General features: G+C 37.2%; 1 protein-coding gene across 1 annotated transcript in view; it reads left to right on the forward strand.

The window, feature by feature from the left end:
* ednrba (endothelin receptor Ba) overlaps positions 1-19,492 on the forward strand; it is a gene marked incomplete at its 5' end in the record, with an annotated part of 55,818 nt that extends 36,326 nt beyond the window's left edge. Inside the window, 7 exons of the mRNA XM_079813178.1 lie at positions 15,093-15,441; positions 16,652-16,764; positions 16,854-17,058; positions 17,179-17,328; positions 17,569-17,702; positions 17,901-18,009; positions 18,382-19,492. Of these exons, the coding sequence (XP_079669304.1) occupies positions 15,093-15,441; positions 16,652-16,764; positions 16,854-17,058; positions 17,179-17,328; positions 17,569-17,702; positions 17,901-18,009; positions 18,382-18,519 (1,198 nt within the window). The 3' untranslated portion in view covers positions 18,520-19,492. The remainder of the gene's footprint in view (positions 1-15,092; positions 15,442-16,651; positions 16,765-16,853; positions 17,059-17,178; positions 17,329-17,568; positions 17,703-17,900; positions 18,010-18,381) is intronic.
* Positions 19,493-24,624: the final 5,132 nt, after the last annotated feature.

A 24,624-nucleotide genomic window follows, 5' to 3' on the forward strand; every position in this document is an offset into this window, starting at 1 on the left:
ATTTCATGACGCCGAGGGGTAAGCCCATAGATATGTATACGTAGATACCCCATTAGCGACTGTTTCTATGGTGGCGTGTCGACATGCCTGCAGCGCTCGAATGAGGCATCTACGTATACATATCTATGGGTTTAACTGCAGCCGGACTGTGATGCCGGGGCGCATCTTTTCTTCACACAGATCAATCGTTTGACCTCGGAACAGTTGGAATACTTGAACTTTTTCAATAAAGTGTGCCCGTTGTCTGTAATATTCTGTGTTTTATATATCATATAACACACATGGGCAGGTTTGGGGGCGGGGTTGGGCTACTGTTTGTGTCTGATAGCGTAAATAAAAATAAATAAATGTAAATAAAACTATGCTGGCTGATTAAATTGGGAATCATACTCCAACATGTCATAATGGAAAAATGATAACCCAATAAATAATTTCATCATGACAACATTCACATGTGTTGATAGCAGCGTCCATAGCAACCAAAACATTACAGTTTCACATTTTTCTGAAAAATCTGAAAAATCTTCGCAACAACGAGCAAGTGAGTGATTATGTACATTCACTGAGTGAATATTATGAAAATAAAATATATATTTCTGGCTAGAAATGTAATCAAAACTTATTTTTATGCAGAAACTAACTCAAAATACTGATTTTTTCCACTAAAAATGAGAGAAATGTCCGCCATGTTTTTTGTTCTCTCGGCCGGAATCTTGAAAGACACGTGACTTGGACGCAAAACAAGAGGAAAAGAATAGGCAAAAAAAATGTAACAGTCATACAATTCAAGGGCCATTATTATAAACGTATAACCCCTCTACGTTTTGCACTTTGGACCAATGTAGTCAGGGTACGTTTTTATATGAGACTGGGTTGCGATACACGCTGTTTGAAAACCGGAATTCATCTCCAGAACACCTCTCCAAAGTGCCAGACGCCATCGAATGTGAGCATTTTCCCACTCAAGTCGGTTACGAGGACGAACTGCTGTCAGGTTGAGACCCCAATGAGAACGACGAGCATGCAGATGAGCTTCCCTGAGATGGTTTCTGACCGTTTGTGCAGAATTTCTTTGGTTATGCAAACCGAGAGTTGCAGCATGATAATGCACGGCCCCATGTTGCAAGGACCTGTACACAATTCCTGGAAGCTGAAAACATCCCAGTTCTTGCATGGCCAGCTTACTCACTGGATATTTCACCCATTGAGCATGTTTGGGATGCTCTGGATTAGCGTATACAACAGCGTGTTCCAGTTCCTACCAATATCCAACAACTTCGCACACCCATTGAAGAGGAGTGGACCAACATTCCACAGGCCACAATCAACAACCTGATCAACTCCATGCGAAGGAGATGTGTTGCATTGCGTGAGGCAAATGGTGGTCGCACCAGATATTTACTTTATTTTTTGGTCTTATCCAAATTCCTCCTGGCATATTCTAGTTGACTTTTGATGTTCCTTGTGGTCAAGAGTGGAGTCCGGCCATGAAGTCCTTGTTTATTCAGTGCATGTCTTATAGTTGCCACTGCAGCACTTGTACCAGCCTTCATCAGGTCATCCTGTAGGTGTCTTGCAGTCACACAGGGGTTTTTCTTAGTTGTCCTGACTAAAGGTGGGCATATACTGTGCGATTTCTGTGCGATTTCAGCAAGGTCACCTACTCACACTGTACGAGTAGATTGCATACGATGTAAAGCCAAAGCTCACGATTTATGTGCTCACACTGTATGGTCCGATCGTTGAGCGTGACTTGACTGCTCATACTATACGTGTGAAATATGCATGATAAACCCCGATTATACAATGAATATTAGGCCTATAATTAAAATGATTAACAGTCTTAATATGTCAGAACGCTGCAATAATAAGTCATCAATGAAAAGAGCAGCTTTATTTCAAAAACAACTTGTTTAACACAAAATAGGCCTACTTCTCTTCTAATTTTTTTTCACTGGGCTATGGGCCACAAGACAGTTATACGTTTTCAACATATGTTGAAATAACTGCTTACAGAACTTAATGCTGCGTTCCAGGCAGGTTTTTGAGCCCGCAAGTTACGACTCACGACTTTGTAGCATTCCAGGCAAAGTCACGCCAAACTGCCTGAACGATAGCTACATGTAAACAAAGCATGGCGGAACGTACAGGGCTTATGCTCATTTACAATAATTTCTATCGAGGTGCTTACTCATTGCTTATTTGAGGGAAAGGAGAAAAAGCAGCGCATAAGGCAAGAGAAGCTGTTATACCTTTTATTTTACGTTATTTGTATATTTGGAAATGTATTGGGTATTAATTTATTCTTGCACTCAATGGACTGAAAACTAGCTAACATTAGAAAAGCTGCTGATAATGCATAACATTTGCGGATAAATAACGTTAGAGCAATACCTTATTTTAATAATGTTTTGCGGTCTATGTGACATCAGAGAGCGGAACTGGGAGTACATCGATCTAGTACGAGATCACGGGTTTGACTGCGTTTCCAGTGAACTTTCACAGGTAGAAGGTTGGAAAAACACAGGTAACGGGTTGCCTGGAACGTGGCATAAAGATCTCCCTCTTTTAGTTTTCTTTCTTTCTGCAGATGAAATGGTTCTACTTCTGCTTTCGTGCAGGCACAGTGAGGGGAAAATCGGGCAATCAGTTCGTAGCTCTGCTTCAGCTGTAGTCCAGGCAAAGTAGCATTTTATGACAGACTAATTGTAAAATAATTTTTTTCAGCTTAGATCATTTCTATGAGGTGTCCAGAACAACATACTAAAAGTCATAAGAAATCCTAGTTGAGGAAATATGTTAAATTCTCATCCGAGATGTGCGCCAGTAAGGCCAGACAACAATAGACCCCAATGGGGCTATTTTTTTTCTTTACTCCTATCAAAATGAAACTTTACACAATGAAAGTACCCATGAAAATTTTTTTGTTTTTTTGTTTTACAAGTTTCTTTGAAAATGAATTTTACTATGCAAATGAGCTATACACTAATCGAATATGCCCAAAATACACCCAAATAGGCTTATTTTTTCCTTTACTCCTACCACAATAAAACTTTACACAGTTAAAGTATACATGAAAAGTAACTTTTTTTTGCATTACAAGTTTCTTTTTAAATGACGAATATGCACATGAGCTCCACACTTATTGAATATGTCCTAATTTGCATAGTAGGCAGAACTGCATATTAGGCCCAATCTTCATCCAATCATCCTACTGACAATATGCTGCTTTTAGACAGGCCTCTAACCTGAAAACTGCCTGCTTGGTAGTTCCTGCCAGGGGTATAACGTCTTCTGGATTCTTAGATTTTTGTTGATTGTGAAATTCACGAAGAATTGAGTGGGCTGTGTCTCGCAAAGTGACCACACATTGATTTTCCAGGCCAGTCATTATTACTCTATCTCCAAAGTGTTCCTTTATTTTAATTTTCATCCACTTTGCAGAATATGGTTCACAACCTGTGTCTTGCAAGTACTCTGTCATCTTTACCATAAGGTCTTGAATAGTAATTTGTTCATCATCGTATTCTTCTAAAAAGTTTGCCACCTTTAGGAAACACTGTTGTTCTCTCATAATCTTCGGGTCTTCCGACTTTGAATCTTTTGGGTTTCTTGCCAGGGTTTGCAGAAAATTGACTCTGAATATTCTTCATATTTCGAAAGTTAGTGTTGCATATGTTTGTACATTGCATCGGCTGCATGAAGCTCATGGACAGAGGATATTCTCCCCAAAACTGTATCAGACCATTCATCGTTCCTTAAGTGGCAAACCTGCACAACCATTTGCTGAAGTCTCCTGTTCTTACTGGGTAGATATCAATTTTCTTTCTCTTCTTATTTTTCTTCTTTATTTCATTTTGGTTGTCCACAGAACAAGCAATGCTCTTGAAAATGTAAGTTCTGTTCTGAGCGGAGATTATGTTTGATTTGTGGTTGTTGCAAAGATGCTATTACATTATCACATACAATATTTTCTGCTTTACAATAGCTGCGGCGGCATTCGATGTGTACTCTGTCTCCAGGAATTGTCACTAAGCTACGTCCACGTTGAGCACTGGCGCGGTTCACACCATTGCTGCCTTTTGCTCGCAGAACAACCAATGTGTTTTCATCACTGAATGACTCATTACATATTTTACACTTCTCCATTTCTCCCTGAAAAAGGTGTCAAAGTGTTGTCTAGCAATGAAATTAGGTCCAATAGAATTTGAAGTCTGATGTGTGGCCTGCCTGGTCTGAAATACTTGCTAACTACAAAAAGAGAAGCAGGTTTGGTGTCTGGCAAAAATTATTTTAAAGAGCTGGAATGTCTGGAAATTGTGTCTATCTGGTTTTTCATCTGTCTTCTGTGTGAGAATGAATCATTTATTTGGTAAGAATGACTTCTGCCTGTAATCTCATAATCTTACCAACAATACCAACCATTTGTAAATCTACCAGCCCAAAATTTTCATCTCACCATGTTACTAATTACTAAGATGGCTATTCTGACTTTTTTCTGATGTTATCTGTGGGGGAATGTCATTAGGTAAGGCTTGTTTGCAAATAAAAAAAAAAGAATTTAGAAAGAAACTGGAGGCAAGATTGGGCAATCAATTCCTACGGTCAATATAAGTCTTTTGTGGCAAGTTGACTTCAAATTTATTGTGTTTATGCATAGGTTAACTTACTAAATGGACATGAATGTGTTAGATATTTGGCCCCTGTTTTTTCTACTTGTGACTTTATGGCTTCTTGGCCATAAGTCAATTAGGCATAGTGTTGAGCTCATTTGCATATTTAAAATAGATTTTTCCAAGAAACATGGAAAACAAAAATGTTACTTTTCATGTATGTATACTTTCACAGTGTGAGGTTTGATTGTGATAGGATTAAAGGAAAAAATAGGCCAATTAGGGTGTATTTTGGGCATATTCGATTAGTCTATTGCTCATTTGCATATTCAAATTCATTTTCAAAGAAAATTAATATAATTTTTTTTACTTTTCATGGATACTTTCATTGTATAAAGTCTTACTTTGATAGGAGTAAAGGAAAAAAAATAGCCCCAGAGCCCCAGGTTGCACAGAGTAGTCCCAGCTTAAGTTGGTATCGGTCCTTGATGAAATGTTGGGCTCTCTTCCATGGCCAGGCAGGTTTTCCCATGATTGCAACTCACCTTAAATACCTTCATGGGTGGGATTTATATATGCATCACAGCTGAAGCAAATGAAGGATCATTATAGAGTTCCCAAAGGCTTAATTATGTTTTGACTCCACTTTAGGCCATAAAAACTGTCAGAAAGCTTTATGAACAACAATATTATATAGGGGTTGAATAACTGTGACATGGCTATCTTAACAAAATATCCTGTTACACACAAATACTACATCATGCATTTTCTGTGTTGATTGTATGTATCACCCAACTCATAAAGAAGTCATCCAAAGCAGAATCTTGCTCTTTGAAAAAACTTGAATTGATAAATCCTTAAAATCTTTGGGGGGTTGAATATTTCTGATTGCAACTGTATGTTTATATGTATTGTCACAAACAGCACTCACTAAGTGCACACAGTACTGTGAATAGATATGGAAAGGGTGTGCTCCATGTTGTGTCTAAATAGAAGTATGGCCCTGTTTACACCTGGTATTAAAATGCATTTTGGTCGATTGGATCACAAGTGGAGAATGTGAAATACCCAAAAAGTTATCCAAAAAGCACAATGGATAAAGACATGCTCACGACACAGCATAATGACAAGTAACAACCGCAATGTATTGTTCTCTTTGATTTTGAAACACCGCCTTTGATCTCGTAGCGGTCTGATCCAGGGGAGGTTTCTTTATTAGGGCGATAGGGCAACGCATCACCAAAGTGCAAAAGAGACTGATTTTTCAATCACATTCTAACACATAGTTGCTTGCTGTCACTATTCTAGACTGTTTTGCCTCTGGATATATAATCCAATCAGCGTCAAGTCATAATCTGTGGAGTACCGCCTCTTTTTTCAGAGGGACTGCAATGCATTCTCTATGGGTTCCGGTCATAGACTGTAAAAAAAGATGGACAACATGCCTTCATTCTCTTCCATTGAAGTAAGTGAAGCCACCAGTTTCTTGAGTCTCGAGTCTGCACAGTAGTGAGTGTGAAGTGAAATCAAGGTCCCGCCCACACTCCCACCTAATCAACAACTTTTTGTGAAATAAACAGTTATGGAAATGTAGAAATTAAATTTAAAGCTCCAATCTCCTCCCAAAGTTCCCAAAAATTGTCCTTGGTGCCTCAGAGACTACTTCGCTCAGAGAAGCTGTCAATCAATGTCGTCATACCCCCATTTTTATAGCATTCAATAACTAACTAAAACCAAACTTATTTAAAGAACGAACACTTGAACTAACACCAGTGTGATAAAAACTGCCTAAAATTACAGAAATGTAAGGTAAAATGACCTTTCGCTAACCCCTTAGTTACTGTTGCTAACTCGGACAAACAGAGTTGCTAACTGTCTTACAATGACAGCTATCAGTGTGAAAACCTTGTCCCAATATGTTTTTGGACCCAGAAGGACCACCTCTCGTCGAGGAGCATTCAAGTGTGACTTAAATATGCCATGGAGGGATATATAAAAGATTTTAAAATAAATATGGGGGGAACAAGATTAATTTGGAAGCGAGGGTTTACAGATCACAATACAAGCGGGAGAAGCCTCATTTTATGGTCGTCACGATCGCAGATGACAACATCCAGGATTAACACTGTTCATGTACATGTTTGGGTGCTCAATCCCCTGCCCTTTTTCAAAATGAATCAAAAGTGCCCCTCTCAGACAAATATCAATGATAATATCATGGTCAATAAAACTAAATAAATGTGATTATTATAACATGACAATGTATAGAATAGTAACGAACGGCTTGAAAGTCGGATAATTTCTGTTGAGGCGTTGCCATAACGCGTTGCTATGGGTTGCGTGCGTGTTGATTGACTGCTGATTCTCCACTGTTCGGAAACGGCTCTTGAGCCAAATATGGTCCTTTCAGAGAGTGTGTGGCCTCACGGGAAAAAAGTAAACCAATACTTTTTTTTTCATCCATAATCAGAGCTAATGTGCTGATTTAATTACAAATCTATACATTAAATATTTTAAAGTATTACACAATTCACCAATGCCCGTTTGTCATGTATATACACCAACCAATCGTGATCTGGCAAAGCAAGTTCAAATTTCATTGGGCGATGTAATTTTCTGTTCTTATTCATAAATCTTTTGAAAATTACATGGACAGACGAACTAACATTTGTGGAACGATGTCCTGCGGTTTGTCTCATTTTATAAATTGCATCACTGAAAAAATGGATTTTAACTGACAACAAACATGTCCCTGCACAAAACCATGCAGCAGCAAAAGTCGCATTAATGGTAAGTGTTAAATTCACTTGTATTTATGTATATTGATACACCGTTTACTATTTCATGAAACTATCAAAGTTAACAAAACCCAAGTGCCACCGGCACCTAGGCCTATTATGTGAAGTGTAGGCTGGCGAAATGGTTACGTGAAAGGACTTTATTATATTACCATTTTTTGAATATTATGCAGCATTATGAAAGAAGTCTCTTATGTTCATCAAGCCTGCATTTATTTGATAAAAAACAACAATATTGTGAAATATTATTAAAATAATGGTTTTCTATTTTACATTTTTTTAAATATAATTTATTCCTGTGATCACAGCTGGATTTTCAGCATCATTACTCCACTCTTCAGTGTCACATGATCATTCAGAAATCATTCTAATATGAGGATTTAATGTCAATGATGGAAACTGTGATACTCTTTTCAAGATTCTTTGATTAATAAAAAGTTAAAAAGAACATAATGTAATAATATTTCACAATATTAGGCTACTGTTTTTTCTGTATTTTTGATTAAATAAATATATTTAATCTATATATATATATATATATATATATATATATATATATATATATATATATATATATATATATATATATATATATATATATATATATATATATATATATATATATATATATATATATATATATATATATATTTACATATTGCCCCTTTTTTACATTTGAGCCCCTGCCCCTGAAGAACTCTCTGCATGGCCCTGATGTACCGCAGGGTAAGATTAAAATAATTTACATTTAACCAGTTTAATATGGAGAGGCACTGAAATGTAGACCTTAGTTTATGGGTTTTTGACTTACACTGTTACATGACGTGAGAACCGTTAGCTATTTAGGTTTGTACGTTAGCATGGACTCACTAACTTTAATCGTAACTTATGAGAGTATGACAACCAGAAAATCCTCTCAGGATACCTGGAATCAGTGTTACAGTACGTACCCCAGGAATATCGTTTTACCATTGTTATAGCATAAACACCATCAAACCATTGAGAGCTTCGGATCTTCCAATGTTTCTCTATGTGCTGAAACCTAAAGATGTCCGAGTTCCGGTTCTCGTGCAAATGATAATCAACTGCCATTGGCTCATAAGTTCAAGTGGAGGTGCTTACCGTTAGGTCAATTTGATTGTTTAGTTGGGTTGTATCTCTTTCAGTTCCCAAGCTCCCGAGCTTGTGAATCAGTATATCATGTACATGAATTCGGGCACTGGTAAGGACAGTAAAGTACGCTGGCTCAATACACATTGGGACACTGATGACTCCGGCGACGTGACAACTTCCTCATTGTACAACATCACTACTGGTATATATGAACAACAGCAAAGCTGATATCTTTCTGACATGTAATGTTATTTAAAGTACATTATGATAAATACTTTGCTTGTTACATATACGTGCAACATTTCAACCTTACATTTTTTTTATAAATGTTAGCTAGATTGTGTTTATTACCTGTCTTTCGAAGTGTTAAGCTGAAATTTAAAATAAAATAATGGTTTCTATTTTTAAAAACACATATCACGTGTCGTTATGTGAAGTGAGTTGGCTCACATAATTTAAGTTTCGTGCTTCAGAACTTCCGTAGGGGCATAGCATAGGGTTTTTTAGGTGCATTGTGGGACAAGCGAACGTTTCAGTGCACTGCAAGGATTCTGCAATTCAGACAACCCTTAAAATCAGTGCCCTGACTACTGAACTAGGGACCTGATTGAGATGCACTCTTTGTCTATGTCCCATTACATTTCATGGATTCACTTTTCAGGACTTGTGTGGCACACTTGGTTCCGGGAGGGCGAGCACTACAGTGCTTTCGTCATTATACGTAACCTTAACTTGTGCAGCGATTGGTGGGAATCACTGATCTATATAGAGAACCGGATTGCTCATGACGTTAGTGATGCACCGATCATGATTTTACATGGCCGATTCCGATACCGATTTTTTTCAAGAAAACTGGCCGATTCCTTCAAATTAAGTCAATGTAATTAAGGTAAAATAAAAGGTAACACTTTAGAATAATGGTCATTAGTTAACATTAGTTAATGTATTAACTAACATGAACTAACCATGAGCAGTACATTTGTTACTGTATTTGTTCATCTTTGTTAGCATTAGTTAATATAAATACAGCTGTTCATGGTTTGTTCATGTTAGTTCACAGTGCATTAACTAATGTTAACAAGATTTTAATAATGCATTAGTAAATGTTGAAATTAACATTAACAAAATTAATAAACGCTTTATAAGTGCAGTTCATTATTAGTTAATGTTAACTAATTTAGTTAACCAATATTAACTAATGACCATTATTCTAAAGTGTTACCAAAATAAAAATGATCATCCTATAGCAGGGTTTTTCCTGGGTCAAAAATGGTCTTCGGTGGTTTCTGACAGACATGGTCATCCATACACACAGTAAAGTACTCTACCTACGTGATCTGTGAGCGCAATACTGACAAAACAATACATGTAAAATAAATGCAAAGAAACTTTTGTAATTTTTGCTTATCTTATTTTGACATCTGATATTATGTATGATCTCTACCTTGATGTTTGTTTCTTTTGATCCTCATTTTTACACTATTTAATGATAATTGTTTTGGTATGATCATATCAATATTAAAAAGTTAATAAATAGCCTAATTTTCTACCATATACAATTTAGTAAAATTATCAGCTAGCTAACAACTTTGTTCTGGTCTCACCTCACTCCAGTCTAAACTAAATTATATTTCACTACACATTGTCAACATAAATAAGCTGAATGACTGTGGATGATTAAATTAATTCTTACTATTCACTCTTGCTGAATTGGGTAAGCACACTTGTGTTCTCATTTCAGAGGAGTTCTGAGTAAATTAATAAACTGGTTCGTTAGTTCAAGTGTTGGACGGATCAGTTGTTCTAACCAGTCGTTAAAATGATTCGGTTCAAAGGAGTCATTGTTTCGCGAATCGGACATTAGCAGACGCGTTGTGTGAGCAGATGAAGCTGAGCTGAACAAACGCTCACTATCTGCACTTGTGCAGGGCGCGGAGAGGTAGGCTCGCGCAGGAAAGCGGCTCTTCCTCAGTTCTCCAGTTTCCGTTTGTAACACACTAGTGACATGTTCGCGAATGATTGCAATATAGGCGTATGTGCACGCGGGCGCACTTCCGGATAAATCGGCAGAAAAATACAAAGAAAACCGGCCGGTTGCCGATCGCGCGCTAGAAGCAAAAACCGGCCGGTTCCGGTTTTTGGCCGGTCAACCGGTGCATCCCTACATGACGTCATAAAAAGTGAAGCCGCCACAGTAGTATTCCCTAGTAAGCTCATGCGTTCTATTGAATCAATAGGAAATTATGTGATTTTACTGAGAAAACATTGCCTAAGGAGAAACCATTTTTATATCTGAAGTCTCCATTTACATTCTTACAACACAAATGTCCTAAGCATGTAAATGGTTATTCGTTTAAAGTCAGGAATTTCATTTAAAAGCAGTTAATGATTAAATAATGATTTAAATTATGATTTTAATTCAACAACATGGCATACATAACACTTATATGGAATACTTATACTCATATGGAAACTGCAAACGGCATACGTTTGCCCTGTCTTTAAGAGTCTGAAATAGATGTTGCTCAATCAGGGGGAAAAAATACACACATCAGTCTTATTCAGCCAGATAACGCTGACTGCTTTATTTCCGAGATGATGCATGGCAAACTTTGAATTGTAATACAATATAGTGCAATATTGAGGCTTGTATTAATATGTATTATAAGCTATTCAAATCAATTTCTGCAGCTAAACACAGATATAGGTTAATATTTCCTCCATAATTTCATACATAAAGAAATATATTTTTGTGTTAGTTCACGTTACCTGTGTCGGCAGGGTGCAGTAGACACACCCACATTAACAATTTCAATATATGAATTATCCTCTCCGAAAAGACCATAAACATTACAGATAACATCTGAAGTACCTATTAATTTACATACATATATATCATAAAACTAATCCTGTGAGACTGAGATGCTGCAAATCGTGTGATTTTAGGTCAATGTTTTGGCTGTACGTCAATGATGCCCTCTGTTGGTAGGGAATAGTAAGATCTGCCTAATGGCAGTTTAGAACACAATGAGCAATCCAGTCATTTATATAGATCAGTGGTGGGAACAAACATAACTCTATAAATAGTTTTTAAGCTGAAGTGACATGCAATAATTTCCTCAGTGCATAACTTACATTTCACAGACATATTCTCCATCAATCATTTCCATTTTGCTGTCAGGAGTGGATGAGGCCTCTCAAGCACAAACTTCCATGAACGAGCACAGCCGCGAGTATGCGTGTCAAACAGACAGAGCGCAATAGAATAGGAGCGCAATAATTCTGACTAAAATAAACATTTTGCTAAAATATTTGTTGTTGAGTATTTGTTGATGTTGTTGTTGTTGAACATAAATGTGCCATATGTAGAAATTCAAACCTTCAAGTAAGCGTATTTTAATGATAGCAGTAACTATATAAGTGTCTATTTTGAATACACTCTCAAATTATGTTGGCATTAGTGGAATTGCATTGGCATGGTTTAAATCATACTTATCTGACCGCTATCAGTTTGTAGCAGTAAATGAAGAGGTGTCAGATCGATCACAAGTTCTGTATGGAGTACCGCACGGCTCAGTACTAGGACCATTGATTTTCACCCCGTACAGGCTACCCTTGGGAAATATCATTAGGAAGCATGGCGTTAGTTTTCATTGTTATGCTGATGATACTCGGCTCTATATTTCTTCGCGCCCTGACGAGACTAAAAACACATCTCTTTACTTTGGCAGAACAATATCAATTTCTATTATTTAAATCAGTTAAATGATTGTTTGACTACATTAACTTCACTTAACACCTGATGTACTCGTCATAAAAAGAATGGCATCTACGGTAATGTTAGTCTCTCTGTTTCTTCCGAGGTTTACTGTAGTCTGCCGGATCCAGATCAGATGGTGGACCATCAACACAACGCACAACGCAGCCCTGAAGTGTCGGCAGAGACCGTGTCAACTAGACTCTCCCCTGTGAAGGCCTTCCTCCCCTCCCCTCCCTTCTCTTCCCTTCCCTTCCCCTCTGTACAGATAAAAACACATGCACACATATGTATTCAAATGCGCTTGCCTATAGGCTAAATACGTAATGCTAGCGTACATGCGTCGCCATTTTCGCAGCTTCGCCTTTTTGGGGTTTGTTGTGGGATAGTGGTGGTATAGTTTCAAAACTATTTCAAAACCTATTTCATGGTTTGCGTTCTCCGGCCACCAGGTGCTGTTGCCGTGCGGATGGGAGTGCGGAACGCATTGGGGGTTTTCTGTTTTAGCTGAGGATGGTATTGTTTAAGTGGCACCAAATGAAATAACTTATCAGTTTTTACAACAGAAATGAATCAATCAAATCTTACTTTTGCTTTTTTCTAAAGCAAAATACATTTCTTATTATCACTGTAAAGCTGCTTTGAAGCAATCGGTGTTGTAAAAAGCACTATAAATGAAGGTGACTTGACTTGACTATTGTTAGGATAATCAAAAGCCTAATAATTAGTCTGTGCTTTTGATTTTATTTATTTTCATTATTAGCATAGTGAATTTAACTTCTGCTTTAAAAATTTATTTTGTTTTTAGATATTTAGATATAATAATTCGCTATATTTATATATGGGGTGGCAGTGGCTCAGTGGTTCATGTAGGTTGTCTACAAACTGGAAGGTTGGTGGTTCGATGTCCCGTGTCCAGTGCCGAGGTGTCCATGAGCAAGACACCTAACCCCAGCTGCTCCCGACGAGCTGGATGGCGCCTTGCATAGCTGACACCGCCGTCGGTGTGTGAATGGGTGAATGTGAGGCAAAAATGTAAAGCGCTTTGGATGGCCGTAGGTCTGTTAAAAGCGCTATAAATGCAGTCCATTTACCATACAGCGCTTTTCTGGGTACTCAAAGCGCTTTTACATATAGAAGGAGGGAATGTTCTCAACCACCACCGATGGGCAGAATCCACCTGGATCAGTGGTTCTCAAACTTTTTATACCAAGTACCACCTCAGAAAATATTTGGCTCTCCAAGTACCACCATAATGACCAGCAGTAAAATACAGGAGCGTAGTAGGCCAAACTATTCAGCTACAGGTCTGCACAGTTCAAAAAGTAGGCAGTTTATTCCTAATAGGATTATTTATTGTTGTCAGCCACTTTAACATTAACACTGCACTGTGCTTACATACAGGTAAATAATGATTAAATTGTGTTGTAAAGTTAAATTAAAACTGTACTGTACTTAAATGTAAAACAAAAACTTTACTCAAATAAAGATTAAATTAAAATGTATGTGTTTAACATTAATTTATTTAGTGATTCCTCTGCGTCTCTAGTGGGCAGCCTGAGTACCACTAGTGGTACTCGTACCACACTTTGAGAACCACTGACCTGGATGATGCGACGGCAGCCATATTGCGCCAGAACACCCACCACACACCAGCTGATTGGTGGAGAGGAGTGATGAAGCCAATCAGCGTTTACACTCCTACTCTTTTTTCAGAAGGACATCCTGGGATTTTTAATGATGAGATTTAACGTCTCATCCGAGGGACAGTGCCTGTTACAGTATAGTCCCCATCACTATACTGGGGTGTTCGGACCCACACAGACAACAGGGTGAGCACCCCCTGCTGGCCTCACTAACACAGCAACCTAGTTTTCCCAGGAGGTCTCCCATCCAGGTACTGAACAGGCTCAGCCCTGTATGTACCTGTATATAGTCCTGTACAATATATATTGTAATGTTAGAATGTAATGTTATTTTACCCCTTTTTTGCACTATAGGCCTATTATATAGCATACACGGTTACTTTCACAATGTTTGTTTTCATAGCCATCAATATGAACATTGTTTGTAGGACAATATCGGGCAGGATCATAACATATTTTTTAAATTAAATAGATTTTTTTTAATTCAAAATTCAAAATGTAGAAAATACTGAGATTGTACCATACATCGCCATTCAGCCCAAAAACACAGAGATATGATTTTCACTGGCCACTACTAGAAGAGAAAACGGTCCGTCTTGAATGCACTTATTTCACCCCTCCCTTACTCCCAGCCGTCTTTTCAAACGAGCCTAATGTCAAAGGACGACTAACTTTGGTCAGAACATAGGCTACAATGTTTGCTGGGTAATCACATGCACGCGATAGCCATCCCTCTAGTTATACTCTCCGTGATCCTTTCTGATTGTCAAGATATTGAGAGGGCACAGATACAGATACAACAAGGATAGTAACGTTGTGGTCATATGAAAGAGATTTGCGTTTTGAAGGAAATGTGCGCTAAATTAAGGCATCTGGAGTTTTGATGGATTAACTTGTCAAGAGACGTCAAGGACTTTCTCTCGATTTTATCGATACGAATATCTAGCGAATGTACGCGTTTTTGCGGTCTTTTTAATCTACAACCAATATTATCGTGAAGAGACAATTGCCATAGGTTTATTAAAGCCTTTGTAGCTCCAGACCTTTGACTGCCTGTCAATGTAATGACTCAATTGATTAACAGTTTTACCATAGTGTTTATTATGCACACGAGATACGTTGTTTGTTTGCTCATTCTCCTGTCTGGACACTTCGTCTTAATAAGTGCTCAAGGGCAGGGTTTTAATCAGAGCAAATTTTACACGGGACCCGTGCCTCCAACTCTCAAATCTGCACTTGGAAAAGGCAATGTGGTAAATGAGTCCATGCCTCTACGACCAAAAGTCTCGCCGCCAATGTGCACAGGTACCACGGAAATCAGGGATACTTTCAAGTATATTAACACCGTGGTTTCATGCCTTGTGTTTGTAGTTGGGATAATCGGAAACTCTACGCTGCTCAGAATCATTTATAAAAATAAATGCATGCGTAACGGTCCTAATATCCTCATTGCAAGTCTTGCGCTCGGGGACCTGTTGCATATCGTGATAGACATACCCATCAACGTGTATAAGGTAAGCACTTTCATTTATTTTGTCTTTCATTAAAAATACCTTTCGTTTTCTCTTTTATAAATAATTTTTACTTTTATGACCTACAAATGTCATTTCATTCAATTTACTTACTTTTTAAAAACAATTCTGAAACAGGTCAATGACATTTTATGAACATTCTAATATTCAACCAAGTATTTAGATAAATGTACATGCTTCTAATTTAACTTTGGGAAGGCTTGAGACATGGGTCCACAACGTAAAAAAAAATAGCTGTTTCTAACAACAGTCTATATAATTTAAATAGTCATTGTGAAGGCACCTAAATGTTGTTTTACATTTAGCAATGAACTGCCCATCTTTATGTAAATGTTCAAAGCCTAATACATGAAATGGCCTTTGCATTATGTGTCTTTTAAAGAGGGACAATCTGAAAGTTGAAATGAGATCCATATACATCTCAACACACAAACATCTAACATACTGTTGATCAACAAGTGGGATGCAGCATTAAAAAAAGGAGGATTATAAAGATTAAATCTTTTAAAGATTTTATATTGAACAATTAAAAAAATTATTGTAACATACAAGCCTTTATGTTTAATGCATTATAAAGGTATCCATGTTATAATACATTATATCTTTTCATAAATAATTGTAACCAAAGTTAAAATTCATTATATTTGCACATTCTTTGTTAGGCCTACATCTGAAATAGTTTGTCTGCCATGTGTTTTAATGCATTATACTTTCTAAAGGTGTGTTCAATGAATAGATAAGTATTTTAATGTATTATAACTGTGGTTACAATTATTCATGAGACCATACAATACATTTAACGATGCATTACAAGGCATAATTAATGCATTAAAATAATTTTCTAACCGGTCCTACTCAAATAGTCATTGTGGGACGCTAAAGAACACAGTCTCCGTTGATTGCTAGTGTGCCTCTTGAGGCCATTTACATGCACAGTTCTTACTAGCTTTTATAATGCATTATGTATAAAGGCTTTAAGTAAAGTGTTACCAAAATAAGTCCACAATATTTTCTTTTATGGATTGTTGGCCGGCTTTTAAGCCATTCATAAAGTGTGTAGCAGTCTGAGAACATGGTCCAACTCATCAAAACTCTTAACAAATCTTCAGGATGTCTTTTTTTTCAGGATTTTTTTTCTCCACTGTGTAATTTTCTGTTGCCACTTTTTGACACAAAAGTAACTGTCTTTCAGCTTCTGGCGGAAGATTGGCCATTTGGTGTTGGACTTTGCAAACTGGTTCCTTTTATACAAAAGGCATCAGTTGGCATCACAGTGCTGAGTTTGTGTGCACTGAGCATAGACAGGTATCTGTATTTTGTTGTATTTGTTTGCTCTTAGATAATACCTAGTAGCACCAATTAATTTTGCTTCTGGCACTGACCATTATCCCAAGGTTTCGAGCAGTGGCATCGTGGAACCGCATCAAAGGCATCGGCGTCCCCAAATGGACAGCTATTGAAATAATTCTGATATGGATGCTGTCCATTTTACTTGCAGTACCAGAGGCCATTGCCTTTGATATGATCACAATGGACTACAAAGGAGAGCTGCTTAGGATTTGCATGCTCCACCCTATGCAGAAAAACAAGTTCATGCAGGTCAGTTTGCATATGTACTGTAAAGTTGTAAATTTTGGACATGACATAATAATTGGACAACCCTGAATACTGATAACAATGACTTGTCAGTGGTAATTTGGTATATTTGTTAAATTACAGTTTTATAAATCAGCCAAAGATTGGTGGCTTTTCAGTTTCTACTTCTGCATGCCACTGACGTGTACTGCCATCTTCTACACTCTTATGACCTGTGAAATGCTTCGGAAGAAGAATGGAGTCCAAATTGCACTTAATGATCACCTAAAACAGGTCAGAGCACTCTGTCCTCTATGACTGTTGAAAGTGCACTGTATATTCTTTTGAGAGAGACCATACACTTCCTATATAAAGTAAAGACAATATTTTATACTTCCTATAGGATGTAAAAAGCTTATTCCTTTAATAAATTGTCCCAAAGTTTGATATTCTGGGAATAGTTTACTTGTCATTATGTCTGTGATTGTCACTAAATCAAAATAAATAGGCAAAAGACATGATTGTGCCCTACAGAGGCGTGAGGTGGCTAAAACCGTGTTCTGTCTGGTGCTACTCTTTGCACTGTGCTGGCTTCCACTGCACCTCAGCCGTATTCTTAAGCGTACCATTTATGATGAAAGAGACCCTAACCGCTGTGAGCTTTTGAGGTAAGATCACATCAACTATCATCAGAGGCTTCTGTTGTTCTGTTCTGCAATGTTTTTCTAAACAGTTACATTTGGCTTTGGTAGGACAACAGTTCTGCCATGTAATCTAAAAATAAAATCTCTCTCTCACTCACTCTCTGTTGTAAATCATAGTCTTAATAATAATGAAACTGTTTGTTTGTGTTTGTTTACCTGTAGTTTCTTCCTGGTTCTTGATCATATCGGGATCAACATGGCATCAGTGAACTCATGCATAAACCCAATCGCTTTGTACATGGTTAGCAAACGCTTCAAGAGCTGCTTCAGAGTAAGAACAGACTGACAGAAAATGATGCTCTGCTTTTTGTTTGTTTTTCTGTATAATGTGCATTAGATGGGTGTTTTACTACTTTTCAAATAAAGTTTTTATGATGCCATATCATTTTTAAGATGCCATAACGTTATAAATCATTTCATTTTTAAAAAACATGTTTTGAGATTGTGGATTCATTATATTCTATTTTTAAATTCAGGGATGTGTTTGTTCTGTGTAAACAGTTTTTTAAAGATTTCAATATTTTGTTTGTTCACCTGTATATTTTAAGGTATTATTCAGTTATTTTCTTGCGAGTGTGAGCTATAGGCATCCTGCACTAGTTCATATGATAAATAATAATTTTCTTCCTCTGTTCCCTTCCAGTCATGTCTGTGTTGCTGGTGCCTGCCTCCTGAAATGTTAGCCATGGATGACAAGCAGTCCTGCATGAAGCTGAAGGTGACAGAGCGAGGATCTGAACAAAGCAACAGCCGTGCCTCCAACAAATACACTTCAACTTAGGCACTGATCTGCATACAGGTATCTGTGGCCTACGAATTGTATTTAACATTTAGCTATGAAACCTACCTCTGAGTCAGCTTGAGGGATACTCATAACAAGTGAATGTGGTGCTACAGAATTAAACGTAAATCTAGGTTTGTGCTAGAAAAAGGTAGCAAGGTATGTATCTTTAAGTCCCAGTTTTTATTCACTCCTGACGGGCATCATTTTACATGAAGTGTTAGGAACTGCTTTAAGTTTTATTTAACATTGGAATCTAGAATATTAAATATTATGTTAATGGTGGGGGGGCACACTATCTGAACAACTCTGCTCACAGTTTTGACCAACCTTCATATATTCATGCTTCACAGAAATATTAGAACAAATTTTTATGTGACTTCTCTGTAGTTCCCTGTGCATTTAAAGATTGTCCAAGTAATTGATTGTAAGAACAATGGTGGGTTTGTTTTTGGTATATATATATATAATAAAATATGGAATTGCCCTGCAGCCTTTTTCATGCCACAAATTCCATTAACCCTAATGCAGAAGATTATAGGTTGGGGTCATGTTATGTGTTATATGTAACATAAGCCATGTTATGTGGTTTCACAATTTATTATGTGTCTTTATGTATAGTGTATTTGTCAGTGTTTTTCAATACTGTACATGCTTGCAAATTTAGACTGTGATTATATGTTGCCTAGACATGGAAATGTAAGATTTACTTTAGATCTTTAGCTTTCTTTGAGCCTTTACATAGGTTGTATGGATTAAACTTCAACACGACCCAAGGCCTCAAACATTTTACTAATCACTTAATCATATTATAATTCCTGCTGTCTCTGTTCACTTCCTGTTTTTGTAGTTATTTTTTTTTATATTTATGTATATCTTTGTTTTAATTTTCCATCTATTATGCAATCATTTTTTTCTTAAATTTGTTGCAATGCAAAGCTTAAGACAATAAAGACAGAAAACTGTTTACACCATTTGCAGTTGATTGTGGGATCAATAAGCAATAAAGTATGAGTTGTTAAAATGAGCTACAGTAGTTTACTAATATTAACCAATGAAAGTGTTACCTTAATTATTTTCCTTAGGCTGATAAACTCTTAAAAGGGCTTTAAAATCACATCAAGTCAGTGGAGCACAATCTTTCTCCTGAAGGTATTTGTAGTTTGGAAAGTAAAACACGTCTAAAAGCTTGTCACCTTTTATTATAATGATAGCCTGCACCATTAGTACATTGAAATTATTAGCATCATGGAGACACGACATCAGAAATATAAAAACTATATAGTGATCAAAAACCTATGCATTTGGACATGTCCTTGTCTGCCATTTAGGAAAATAGAGGGGTACTTTCTATATTTCTACATTTACATTTAATCATTTAGCAGATGCTTTTATCCAAAGGGACAAATGTGGAGAGCAATAGAAGCAATCAAACCAACAATAGGGCACCAATATGCAAGTGCTGTGACTAGTCCCATTTAGCAAGGTTTTTTTTTAAATAGAATAGTAGGCTAAGTGTTAGTATTAATGGGTGAAGTGCTGAAAAAGATGCGTCTTCAGCCGTTTCTTGAAAATGGCTAGAGACTCAGCAGCTCGGGTTGAGTTAGGCAGGTCATTGCACCACCAGGGAACTGTCCAGTTAAAGGTCTGTGAAAGGGATTTTGTGCCTCTTTGAGATGGCACCACAAGGCACCGTTCACTTAGAAATCTGAAGTAATGAATTTAGGTATAGGGGTGCAGAGCCAGGGGTTGTTCTGTAGGCAAATCATTTTAATTTGATGCAAGCGGCAATTGGCAACCAATTTTATGAGGAGAGGTGTGACTCTCTTCGTTTCGTTAAAGACCACTCTCACTGCTGTATTCTGGATCAGTTGCAGAGGTTTGACAGTGCATGCTGGAAGGTCTTTCAAGAGAGCATTACAATAGTCCAGTCTGGATAGAACAAGAGCTTGGACAAGGAGTTGTGTAGCATTCTCTGATAGGAAGGGCCTGATCCTCCTAATGTTGTATAAGGCAAATCTACAAGACCGGGCAGTTCTAGACATGTGGTCTGTGAAGTTTAACTGATCGTCAATCACAACTCCAAGGTTCCAGGTCGTCCTGGATGGAGTTATGGTTGACAAAGCTGAATGGAGAAGTTGTAATGAAGTACTGGGTTGGCCGAGACCACAAGCAGCTCTGTCATCGCAAGGACAGAGCTTTTCTCTGTGATTATTCTTTATCGTCAGACAAAAAATCTGCAAAGATTGCCCTTTTTAGAGATAAAACAGCTTGTAGGGGTGTAACGGTACACGTATTCGTATCGAACCGTTTCGGTACAGGGCTTTCGGTTCGGTGCACGCGTGTACGGTTCGGTTCGGTTTCCGAGTGCAGTGTTTAACAGTTAACAGTCGACTTGTTGTAAGCACGGAACACACTTCAATCCGACTTCCACGCGAACATATTGAGTATTCAGTCCATTTTATCATAAATGGCGTTTTGACGCTCTTTAATGTGACATGACTGTATAGGTGCTGTATACAGACGCATCAGTTCAACTTCAAGTGGCAGCGCGTGAGTGAACGCGATCATCTCTTCCTAAAGAATAAACATAAAATATCATCTCTTAAGGTATGTTGAGGATACATTACAACTTACTGAAATGTATCATATATCATGTAATCGCTCAATCGGTGTTTCGACGGTGGAAAGACAATAAAACAGCTTGTAAACAATGTCACGTAGCATCACATTTAACGTTACCTCAGGCAGTCATTCAGTGTCCACAGCTGTTACTTCACTAGAGAAATTAACTCTTTCGCTAAATATATGCACTAAATTAGCCTATATATTCATTATAGTCCACTTAACCTGTTAGTGATGTCTTGTTTATTTAATGTATGTTTAAATAAATCTGTCATGAAAATGACAGCCACTGTATATTTTTATTATATTTCAACAACGAATTGGAGAAAAAATTTTTTTATTAGATTTGGAAGTTAATGCAAAAACTGCCTTATGTGAAGCTTGAGCTAAAAATAAATAGCTACTGAATTTAGGCTAACAGTTTGGGCTCTGTTGTTAATCTTTAATAGCAATGTGTAAGTAAGGGCTACCTATATAGTTTACAGCATTATCTTTAAGAAACTTTTAGTTATAATTTAATTAATTTAAGGACAGACACAATTTTTTTCAGTAAACCACTGTTTAATAAAAATAAATAAAAATCTATTTTGTAAAACTGCTGTACTGAACTCTCACCGAACCGTGACTTCAAAACCGAACTGTCCGTTTTGTGTACTGTTACACCACTAACAGCTTGTCACTTTGGCAGTACCCTTAAAAAGACAACTTTGTATCTTATCTACTCTTAAAAGGTTAGTTCACCCAGAAATTAAAATTACACTGTAAAAAATGTATAATCTTCCCAACTCAAAATTTTCTAGTAACTGGTCACATCTAAAATTTTCAATTGGCCAAATTGAATTTCTGTGAATTTAATTTTATCCATTGTGGCAACAGTCTGTTAACATGGGCTCAATTAGAAATAATGTTGAGCCAATGGAAAAATGTAATTTACCAACACTGTAAAAAATGTCAGGCCTCTCCAATTTAAAATTTTCTAGTGACCGATCACATCTAAATTTTTCAATTTGGCCAACTAAAAAATGTAGATGTGATCAGTCACTAGAAAATTTTGAATTGGAGAAATGTTTTACAGTGAAACTGTGTGGTTGGTCCAATTAAATATTTTAAATTGTAGTAACAATCGTTTATTTCTCACTGTCCCAAAAGAAAATATGACTAAAAACATAAATATATTAAGCAAAATACAGAAACAGACAACAGGGTTGACATTGTATCACATTACTTTATTAACAAGTAAATTCCAACACAAGATATTTGGGTGAAAATACCTTATTTTCAATAAGGAAAAACTCTGAATACATTCAAGAAGTCTTCTGCATAACAGGATGTCTTAATGTGGTGAAGAAAACACGGCACTGCAGGCTATATTAATGACAAAGCTCCCCTGCATCTCATCTGGCAAGAGACAGAACAGAAGTTTTTTCATTATATAATGAGGATGAGACGAATGAATGGACATAAGAAAATCACGAGCTTGACATGTTTGATATTAAAAGGCAATAACTTAAGCCCTGAAAGAGGCCGACGCCAAACGCACCGTGTTCAACAGTCGCATGCCGCACATATCACACAAATGACTTAATTTCCTTATTACCTATTGTTTTAGACATATAAGACATGAGGAAAATAAAACTATTGGCTACCATTAGATAATTATGTGGTAAACGAGAACACACTCATGAAAACAATGAATGCATGAACTTGTGATTCTACAAAATGTCTTTTAAACTTCATACCCGGTCATAAAGCAAAACTCTGGAGAATAATTTCAGTGCTAAATACTCACCAACGTCTTTGTGAGATGAATATCTCTATTCTCTTGGGAATGTCTGTCTCGGTCTTCAGCACCTGCTGGTTCGGCTCCGCTTGCGCTGCCGCTCCCGCGCTCCGCATTTGAAATCTCCACACGAACGGTTTTCTTCAAGTGCATTTTGCGCATGCGTATACCGTTTTTCGGACGTAGGACTTGTTCAGCCAACATGGATTTTTCACTTCGACTTCATAGATTGACTGAGCACAATTAAATATGTTCGGTGAATATACAATTTTAATTTTGAGTGAAGACCTTAAGCTATGATTAGTACAATGCATCTTTTTGCATGGCGATTTTGGAATTTGGAAGTCATTTATTGCGCCAATATGTAATGATCAATTTGCAAAATTTTCCCCCCAAATTTTTTTTTACAGTGTATGTCATTAATTACTCACCCTCATGTTGTTCCAGACCAATAAGACCTTTGTTCATCTTCGGAACACAAATTAAGATATTTTTGATGAAATCCAAGAGCTCTCTGATCCCTCCATAAACTGCAACGGAATTGCAACTTTCAAGGCACAGAAAGGTAGTAAAGACATCATTAAAATAGTCCATGTGCATACAGTAGTTCAACCTTCATGTTATGAAGCGACGAGAATACTTTTTTGTGCTCAAAAACCAGTCAAGTCAACTTTGTTTATATAGCGCTTTTTACAATGCAGATTGTTTCAAAGCAGCTTCACAGTGTTAAACAGGAAAATAATGCAACAGAATTTGATTTGGCTGTACAGCCGTTCTGGAGAAAACGGTAATGTCATCTAGCTCATTTCAATTATCATACAGTGACAATGTGGGCAGATCAGTAATTTAGTTGATGTAGTTAATTTAGTTTAGTAATTAAATTTATTTGGATATTTAGTTGAAAATTTAGTGTCCCAACTGAGCAAGCCAAGCCAAAGGCGACAATGGCAAGGAACCAACATCAGGTGGCTTAATGGAATAAAATAAACCTTGGGAGAAGCCAAGCTCAGTCTGGGTGCCAGTTCTTCTCTGGTCAATTAACAAACAGCGTATGATTATTATTCTGGCAACCTTACAGGTCAGAAGTCATATTAGATCGGAATATTCGAACGATCTGAGTCATCATGCTGGAGATGGGTTTATTGAGGATGACATGTTGATTAAACTATTATTAAATAGGAATATTCAAAAGATCGGAGTCATCACGCTGGAGACGGGTTTATTGAGGAGGCCGTGTCGGTGAAGCAATTTCAGGGGGGGAGACTAATTGACACGTCTCTGCAGACACTTCAGGGATGCGTTGGTCATGTCTGGGCGCAGGTCCACCATTTGATCTGGATACGGCCCGGATCTGGCTGACTGCAGTAAACCTCAGGATAAACAGAGAGACTAACATTAGCGTAGATGCCATTCTTTGTATGATGTAACGAGTACATCAGGTGTTATGGGAAGTGTTCCCGGTTCCGGCTGACCTAGTTAATGCAGCCTAACAATCATTTCATTGATTTGAATAATGTAAATAAAAAAAGTTGTATGTGTATGCCATAGTAAAGAGATGTGTTTTTAGTCTAGATTTAAACTGACAGAGTGTGTCTGCTTCCCGAACAATGCTAGGAAGACTGTTCCAGAGTTTAGGTGCTAAATAGGAAAAGGATCGACCGCCTGCAGTTGATTTTGATATTCTAGGTATTATCTACGGT

The sequence above is a fragment of the Gobio gobio genome (genome assembly GCF_949357685.1).
Source record: "Gobio gobio genome assembly, chromosome: 3".
Taxonomy (NCBI): domain Eukaryota; kingdom Metazoa; phylum Chordata; class Actinopteri; order Cypriniformes; family Gobionidae; genus Gobio; species Gobio gobio.